Source organism: Oryza sativa, chromosome 2, assembly GCF_034140825.1.
Source record: "Oryza sativa Japonica Group chromosome 2, ASM3414082v1".
NCBI classification, from domain to species: Eukaryota; Viridiplantae; Streptophyta; class Magnoliopsida; order Poales; family Poaceae; genus Oryza; species Oryza sativa.
In genome coordinates, this window is record NC_089036.1 from 33,409,944 (window position 1) to 33,419,330 (window position 9,387).

General features: G+C 42.2%; 1 protein-coding gene across 1 annotated transcript; it reads right to left on the reverse strand.

Annotated features, from left to right (window-relative positions):
• Positions 1–834: 834 nt before the first annotated feature.
• LOC9268867 (serine/threonine-protein kinase RIPK) lies at positions 835–3,904 on the reverse strand. The gene is made up of 4 exons (XM_015771940.3): positions 3,397–3,904; positions 3,175–3,310; positions 2,943–3,079; positions 835–1,800 (listed from the first exon to the last, which is right to left on the reverse strand). Exons 1-4 carry the CDS (start codon positions 3,778–3,780, stop codon positions 1,108–1,110), a joined length of 1,350 nt encoding a protein of 449 aa, XP_015627426.1. The 5' UTR covers positions 3,781–3,904; the 3' UTR covers positions 835–1,107.
• Positions 3,905–9,387: the final 5,483 nt, after the last annotated feature.

A 9,387-nucleotide genomic window follows, 5' to 3' on the forward strand; every position in this document is an offset into this window, starting at 1 on the left:
CTTAAGATGTACGGGCAATACGACAATGAACAATTGATTTTTAACTGGAAAAATTGAAAGTTTGGTTGAAATTGGAACGATGTGATGGAAAATTTGAAAGTTTGTGTGTAGCCGTGTAAGAAAGTTTTGATGTGATGGAAAAATTGAAAGTTTGAAGAAAAAATTTGGAACTAAACTCGGCCTGACATGTGATGAGCTGCTAACTTCCTGTTCCTGAAGAGATGAGGATCGGCTCTGGCAGCAAAGGCATGTAGCGGCGGTGGCCGCGGCTCAGCGGACGCAGCAGGTGGCGCACCGGTGGCGCTCGTAGTCTCGGCATCATTGCTCAATGGGATTAGTGAACAGTAATTAGTATTTTTGGTTATTGGGTTGTTAGGCATGGTTTACTGGTTGATGGTGGTCATTGTACTAGTGGGCCTTTTGGCCACTAGTGCTTTATTGGGCTAGACATGTTATCTAGGTATTATCCGGATATTTAACCGGGTAAAACCCATATTTTTGCTGGATAACTCGTATCCGTCGGATACCGTCCTCCCAAACCCGATCTCATATCCGATAGAAAATACCCGTATTCAAACCCGCTACCCGTAAAAACTTCCGGGTACCCGAATTTTTGACCCGAAATTGTCTCGAAATAATACGGTCAGGCGGGCAGGCGGGAAATACCCGCCCCGTTTTCACCCCTATATATGAGTTGTATAACTGGATCGTACTTATAGCAGTAGAACTGAAGTTTAGTTCTTTTCAATTGAATGGCTGCTTTTGACTGAACCCTCTTTTCATTTTTCACATTTATTATTTTCCGGGATTCAGCGGTACAAGCTGAAAACAAAGGGAAAAAAAGAACACCATTTTCCTCAAGAAAACAAAAGGCAATATTACATTTTTTGCTCTTGGGATCGAAAATAGCATCACCAAGAAAAAGAATCAACGAACATGTTACTGCACCTCCTGCACTTTGCATCCACCGTAGAAATATGTTACCACTATTATGTACACTTGAAACGATCTCGAACAATACACGCTCACACGCGCGCACACACGCAGTAACAGGCAAATTCACGCCCTGCCGCGGTCGCACTTTGCATCCACCGTTGAAATCTTGAGCTAGCCGCCCCTGTCCCTGCTCTGCCTCGGCGAGCCGGACACGGAGCTCGCGTACCGGTGCTCCCCCTTCCGCATCGCGCCCTCCGCGTGCACCGCCGACGCCACGTACCTCCTCTTCGCCTTGGCCGCCGCCGCCACCTCCTCCTCGCCGTCCTCACCCGCGGCCGCGGCCGCCTTCTTCCCGTCGTCCTTGGCAGCAACAACAACGGCGGCAGCGGACGGGACGGTGTAGACGAAGGGCCCGGCGAGCACGTCGCCGCAGGACGTCTGCAGCAGCGGCTCGAGCGCGGCGACGACGTCGCGCATGTGCGGGCGGGACTTGGGCACGCTGTGGAGGCAGTGGTACGCCACCATGGCGGCCTTCCCCGCCGCCTTGTCCGAGTAGCCGCCCTCCAGGCTGGGGTCCATCACCCGGTGCAGCCGCTCCGGCCGCCGGAGGTACGGCCGCGCCCAGTCCACGAGGTTCTGCTCCCGCCCGCGCCGCCGCTTGTCCACGCTCCGCCGCCCCGTCAGCAGCTCCAGCAGCACCACCCCGAAGCTGTACACGTCGCTCTTCGCCGTCAGGTGCCCCGTCAGGATGTACTCCGGCGCCGCGTACCCGTGGGTCCCCATGACGCGGGTCGTGACGTGTGTCGCGTCCCCCTGCGGGCCCTCCTTGGCCAGCCCGAAGTCCGAGAGCTTCGCCGTGTAATCCTGCATCGCCCAACATAATATAAATCTCTCCGTCAGCCACAACATCATAATTAACTATAGCTAAGAGCAAGTTTAATAGTATAGCCAACTACTAACTTTAAATCATTTATAACTAATCTAATAGTCTATTCATACAATAGTTAACTATAAAAATATACTCACAATTAATAACCGGTCCCACCTCTCATACACACATAATATTTTGGAGTATGTGTTGCAGCTGTTTTTCTCTCTCTTCTCTTTTCTTCTCGATATGTGATTATAGCTGGCTTATAGCATGCGTAACTGCTCTAATGTAGCATTGTTGATTTGAACTTTTGTTTGTATATGGTGTCAGCTTAGTCTATGTTTCTGTGTAACATAAACTGTACCAGACTCGATAATGTTCACGTGTGATTTTGCTACTACAAGACGATTTCGTGTCAAAATTCGATGCTACCTGCCATGGGCCGGCATGTGTGTTTTACTCGTAGAATGTTCTCTTTACTGTTTAGGTGGGTAATTAACTAGTCAAAGAGAGTGGTTAGCTTTGCAATTAATTGCTCGGACAAACGCTTGACCTGTACAATTTTACTGTTCTAGAGGCTTTGTAGCCACAGTGCTCATGAACAGCCTTTGCAACAACCAATTGTGTAATCTGGCCGGCGATCGATCGACACCAAACCGTACGTTTCCCTAATTTACATATCTGCTTAGAATAACACGGACGTTTTTGTCCGATTAGGTAGGAGGCATAAATAAACAACCAACCCGGAGGAGAGTAGTCCTACATAATTTGTTCATTTCTTTAAGTTTTGGATGCACTAGTACTTAATTAATTCTCCATTTCTTAAGTTGGCCGCCACAACTAATAAAGTTTGCCACAAAGAATCGACAGAGATTGGCCAAAAACTATAGTTCAAATCGTGTACTCTCTACTCTATATACGTGCGTGCTGCCCCTGCAGCTAAGGTATAGCTTATGGCCTTATTAGATTCAGAAAATTCAGAATTGACTAGTGGCGATCTGGCGATTAGGCGAACGGGTCGTAGTCACCAACGCAGATTAAGAAATCTTAATTATTGGAGCCGATCGTACGTACGTGTGCAAGATAGACCTGGTAAAACTAATTAAGCATAATTAATAATCAGAGGAGTACTCACCGAGTCGAGCAGGATGTTGGATGCCTTGAAGTCTCGGTAGATCACCGGAGTGTCGGCGTCGTGCAGGAACGCGAGCCCCTTGGCCGCGCCCACCGCGATCTTCAGCCGCGTCGCCCACGGCAAGCTCGACAGCAAATCTGCAAGATTAATCAATTAACCGCGCTCAGTTAATGATAGCAATTACTGGTTAATAATGATAGTGCAATTGATTAGTGAGGGTGATTAAGCTTACTCTTGAAGAGGTGGTGCTCGAGGCTGCCCCTGGCCATGTACTCGTAGACGAGCATCCGGTGGTCGTCTTGGCAGCAGTAGCCGATGAGCTTCACCAGATGCGGATGGCTCAACATCCCCAGGTACACCACCTCCGCCTGTGCGTGACAAAACCACGCAATTAATTAGCTACGAACTCGACTAATTATCGTCAAAGAGTACCACGGAATTACTCTGTACGTACCAGCCATTCGCGGTGGCCCTGGTCGCCTTCGCCGTCGAGGTACTTGACGGCGACGTGCTGGGGTTGGAGGAGGCCGGGGCGGAGCTTGGCGTCGATGAAGCCCTTGTAGACGGGGCCGAATCCGCCCTCGCCGATGAAGTTGCTGCCGGAGAAGCTGCGCGTGGCGGCCTTGAGCTCCGCCAGCGTGAAGGCCTGCAGCCCGGACTGCGCCAGCGTCCGCGACAGGTCCTCCAGCGACAGCGACCGGAGCCGCCCCGTCGCGCTCCGCATCCGCCTCACCGCCTTCTTGTTCTTCACCACCGCCGCCGCCGACGCCTTCTTCTCCTCGTCACCTCCCGTCTCGTCGCCACCGCCGCCGAAGAAGCAACGCAACATCCTCCTCATCTCTGGCACCGCGCCGCCGCGCGCGAGTGCAACAACAACGACAACAACAACGACGAGAGAAGAAGTCTTTTCGCGGGAGAGAGTGCGGGTGAGGTGAGGAGGGAGGACTTGGTGGTGGAATGGATGGTTTGACACGGAGTGGGGTATATAAAGAGGAGGCGGGAGGGAGGGAGGCGTGTGGGGGGTTGGTTGGGTTGGGTTGGGTTTGTTCGTTGGGTTGGCTCTCGGAGTCTCGTGCGCGCTCGCGGAGTCGCGCGTATGAAACGGCCGGATTGACCTGATCACCTAGGCGATGCCCACACGCCGGCCGGACGGCTGGGTTAACTTGGTGGTTTCCGCGGGGGGTGATGTGATGCTGAGCTCTATAGCCTCTATGTCCCCCTATGAGGCCGAGGCCGTCCAGGTAGCTTGACATAATGGATTGTTTCTCTCCTGTTTTTTTTGTCTATATTTTATAATAGACAAACATTATATAATTAGAATTATATAATTAGAGCTTGGCTGTATCGGTGAATTGAAAATAAAACCCGAGCTAGGTTAGACAAATATAATAGGTGATTGGCTCGGTAGATGGACTAAAGATAAAATACTAGATCTACTATGGTTCCGCACACGTGAAGAGGGCTACTACATATAGTGGAAAGGAGATGGAAGAAAAACGATTGCACTTTTAATGTAGCAGAGAAAATTACACTTTAATTCCGATGAATATTGTGGAGGAGCTATAAAAGTTTCAGAGCCAAGACAAAACTAACCAGTACATTGAGTATTTTCTTAAAAAAATATATATGCCTAATTTATGCAAAAGAAAAATGTGTTCACCAACGAGCCCAGCTCGTCACCCAAAAGTTGTTGAGAGGTGGCTTCGCTATTGGATGAATTAATATAATAGTAATGATTCTAGATTAATCCTTTCACGATCCTCGAGGTGGTATAATTGAGTGCCACAGTAACACTAAATGTGTACTCCCTCCGTCCCAAAAAAAAAGGCAAACCCTGGGTTTCCGTGTCCAACTTTGACTGTCCGTCTTATATGAATTTTTTTATAATTCGTATTTTTATTGTTGTTAGATGATAAAACATGATTAATATTTTATGCGTGACCTGTCTTTTTAATTTTTTTTTCATAATTTTTTTAAATAAGACGGGCAGTCAAACGTTGGGCACGGAAAACAGTGTTTGTCTTTTTTTTTACGGAGGGAGTACTATATTTTCAAAACTTATTTAAGGATCTTAAGTATTCTCTTTTCATAGTAACGTTACTTCGTACATACGTTACATGCGTATAAGAAATTAATTAATATTTTAATGCAGCATTCTTGGATAACTATGACAATATTTGTGCTGGACCACACTGATGTTGTTTAAACTAAGAAGTTGTAATAAGCGTTGGAATTTCACACATTTGAAAAATATAAAGTAGTCAATCTCTAGCATTTGATGGATGTAAAATGGTTTAAAGATGATGTGACTGGGAGGGGCTATGTATGTTGCTTGTGGAAAGAATTAAAGCATGGATATGGTCGGCTTGTTGCTTACTACCTCCGTCCTAAAATATAACTATTTCTAGCACAGTACTTTATCCCAAAATGAAGCTATTTTTCTACCTACCTTTTTCTCTCAACCAATCACAACCATTCTTTTTCACCTACTTTCTCTTTTTAACCAATCACACACCTTCTTCAATCATTCTCACCTACTTTCTTAATACCCGTGCCAATCTAAAAAATATTTATATTTTGGGATGGAGGAAGTATGTTTTGCATCCGAGTCATGGTAAGACAGAGACATCTTACCTTCCCTTCAAGTTTCTATTAGAAGATCACTTCATTTATGTTGTTTTCTACTAGATGGTTTATTTTATTTTTAAAGGGGAAAGCGACCATGCAAAAACTAATGATGTGTTTATGGATCTTATCATCTGGACTTGTAGAGTTTAAACAGACCTAATGATCAGGGTGTAGAACATCTGATTTGAATATCTATCTATCTATCTATTTCATCTGTAGCTAACTGAAGCCAAAAACAATTCGACTAGGGCTTATGATCAACCGATTGATGTTGAAGGATTATAGCAATGAACGTAACGACAATAGAAGTAGAGAACTGCCTTATTTTTACCTACATCAAGCTCGTCAGTTCACCCTAAAACATATGGATGCACAATATATAGTCTATCTCATATTATAAGTCGTTTTAATTTTTTTTATAGTCAAACTTTTTTAAGTTTGATCAAGTTTATAAAAAAATTAGCAACATATAAAACATTAAATTAGTTTCATTAAATCTAATATTTAATATAATTTGATAATATTTTTGATTTGTGTTTAAAATGGTTCTATATTTTTCCCTACATTTTGATAAAATTTTAAAAAAATTGACTGGAAAAAATCAAAATGACTTATGATAGGGGGAGCGCAGTTAATTGGACATCTAGAAAGAAAGCCTCAAAATAGAGAACATGGATAACTAGCTATGGCGATAGCTAATTAATTAATCAAATGCTTTTATGCTAAAGATAAACACGACTAAACTTTAGTAAAAAAATGCAGGATCAATATCGATGTTGAAATACAAATGTAGGGGGGAGTTACTCCTTAACTAGTGGAAGAGCAGCATTCTATATATATTATGCATTTGGTGAAATAGTGTCAAGTGCATGGGTTTGCTTCGAACTAAACTATTTGGTGCTCGTGCTCACCATGCGATCAGGTAGAAGAATCTCATGCACATGCACACATAGTTCCAATCAAAGGAACGGGGAATCCAGGAAGGCTGGAGGAAAGCAAGGCGCTGATACGAGGAACAGTAAAATAATCAGCCAACCAAACCAACCCTTGCACTGTACTAGACTGTTCATCTATCTGTTGTTAGATTTGCCTATGGCTGGACGATTGGCCTAGAGTAAGTTTAATAGTATAGCCCACTACTAGCTCCAATTTATCTATAACTAATTTAATAGTTAATTCATACAATAATTGCTTACTATACTATTAATATATGGTCTCACTGTCATACACACAGTGTGTACTGGAGTCCGCGCTGCAGCTGACTACAGATCTATAGCCCGCTGCTCTTCTCTCTTATTTTTTATCTCATTAAAATATATTTACAGCTGGCTAATAGACTGTTATTGTACCTGCCCAAAGAAAATATGTTTAGATCAACAGATAGATGGACACCTGTAAGACCATATCATAATACTTCTGGTGAGAATACATGATGGAGACCAGGATGAATGATTAGCCGTATCTGCACTCGATTTGTACGATGTGTAATCTCTCAACGATTGAGGTGCACATGTGTGTGTGGATGGGTGTTTGTCGAGGAATCTTGGAATGGTTGATGAAATAATGGCCATTGATTGGCTCTCGTTTCTCCTGAGTCAAGTAGATAATCACTTTGTTTACAGGCGTTGTTCACTCTTCGCCATCAGCATAACCTTTTAGGTTGAACGAATTATTTCGCCATCAGCATAATCTTCCGTAAAATTCTTGCTTTTTGAACGGGAAAAGAGCCTGTCTATTCGTGATGCGGAAACAAGTGGATGGTGTTAAAGTGAAAAGAATGAATTATTTGTAGTCCTACAGATAACGAGATCATAGGTGAAAAGATAGCGTGAAAGCCATCCTGTCTTCCTGATTTTGTAAAAAACTCTCACTCTGTGTCCCTATAAGAACAGAGCATAAAGATGGCTACTCATACTGATTTTTCAACCTCGATTTTCAGTGATATATGTACGATTGGTTGATGAACTAACTGCACGATTCACCGTCACAATTACTCAGTACATTCGCATTCTTATCCACTAATTAATCCATCCCATTTTTCAAAATAAAAAATATCAGCCTTGAATATATCTTGACTTCAATCATCGTTCGCTCATAGTATAATTCAATCCCAGCTCTCAGGAAAAACCTGTGCAGTATTTTTTTTCTCATAACCGGAAATTACTACTGCTGCTGTACTATGTACTTGCATCAGCACTAAACCATTTTAATTTTAATTCGCCACTAATTGTAAATTCGGGCGTGTGCCCTCGCGGACACGGTGTCTGGTTTGATTTAATTTTCTTCCAACCAAACTGGGCCATGAGACGCTCCCCGACAAAATTGGAGGATTATTACAGAGATTCTTTGCAGAAAAAACACAAATCTTTGTGGATTAATAACTAACTAATAATGCAAACACGTTCTCCAACCAACCCTGCTCGAGATGAGTACGAGATGAAACATGGTTTTGGATTTTTGGAGCTGTACCATGTTTCTAGAAATGGAGCGGCTAGCTAAGACATTGACCATTTCTGCTTAACCTAACTACTCCCTCCGGGTTGATAATACTTATCATTTCGGAAAAGGGTGAGGTCAAACTTTAGAATCTTTGATTATCAATCATTTTCAAAATATTTCTCTTTCAAATATGGTGACTATATGTATAGATTGGTCTTAAAAAAATACTTTAATAAGATCATATATTTGTTAACACTTTTATATATATTATAATAGAAAATAATGGTTAAAGTTGTTTTTTTGACACCGTGCCATTGTCCAAAACGATAAATATTATCAACCTGGAGGGAGTACCCGTATGAGCTAGCCATGATTAGGGGACCAGCACTGTACTACTGTTGCATTAGCACTTAGCCGCAGCTACTTATCTGTGAGATGATACTTCAGTACTTTGTTTGTTTCTTAAAAAATGGATTTGGGTTGTCATGTAGTATGAGTTGGTAGGATTAGTCTTAAATGGTATTCAGTAGTTGGGGATGAGAAAAAACAATATCACTCGACGCGGAACAGTTCATCAAGTTGTAAGTAAAATAAAATTACGATTGGCAATTTTGTAAGTATATACTTGTGGGCAAATGTATCTTGTTAGGTCAATGGCTGCTTTGCAAGGATTTCCTTGAGCTGCACAATACAAGCACTGATCATTTGAGAGGATATCATATCATGTCACAAGATTGTAAGACCTCCCTTGTGGGCCTGTGGCAGTGTCGTAATTCTGACGGTTTATACGGGTTGTTTAAGTATAGTCATGTTTTGAAATATAAATATTTCTAGGTTTTGTAATTATAGATTATGTACATGTTTTAAATGTAAACTTTGTAAATTTGTAGAAAATTAAAATTTGAGATGAAACAGAGATTGTCTGGCTAGAATAGTACAACATACTCCCTCCATCCTAAATTATAGGGTGCTATCCTTTAAGAAACTAGGTGATACCCCGCGTTTTGCTGCGGGACTTATGTATAAGTATATTTTAAATATTGTTAAAATGATAAAAGTTGAAATGTTGAGAAAATAATATGAAAAAGATGATTTGACACATACTTGTTGATCTCTATAATATAATATTGTAGATGATGTATCATGTTTGCATGAAATTTAAAATATACTATAATAGTAATTGCTAGTGAGTGAAAATATGACATGTTTGCATGGGATTTTAAATGGGCTAGAAAAGTAATTGCTAGTGGGTGATGATGTGGCATGCTTGCATGTTGAGCTTTAGCTTCTAATAATTGTTAGTGGGTACCAACTATATAGAAAATATAGATATTAAACTCGGTATTTTTTTCTATTAATTATATTAACTATATGTATA

Coding starts and splice junctions, on each gene's coding strand:
- LOC9268867 (XM_015771940.3), bottom strand. CDS start 3,780: ATGAGGAGGATGTTGCGTTGCTTCTTCGGCGGCGGTGGCGACGAGACG. Junction 3,311..3,396: donor AGGGCCACCGCGAATGGCTG/GTACGTACAGAG, acceptor TGTCACGCACAG/GCGGAGGTGGTGTACCTGGG. Junction 3,080..3,174: donor CGAGCACCACCTCTTCAAGA/GTAAGCTTAATC, acceptor TTAATCTTGCAG/ATTTGCTGTCGAGCTTGCCG.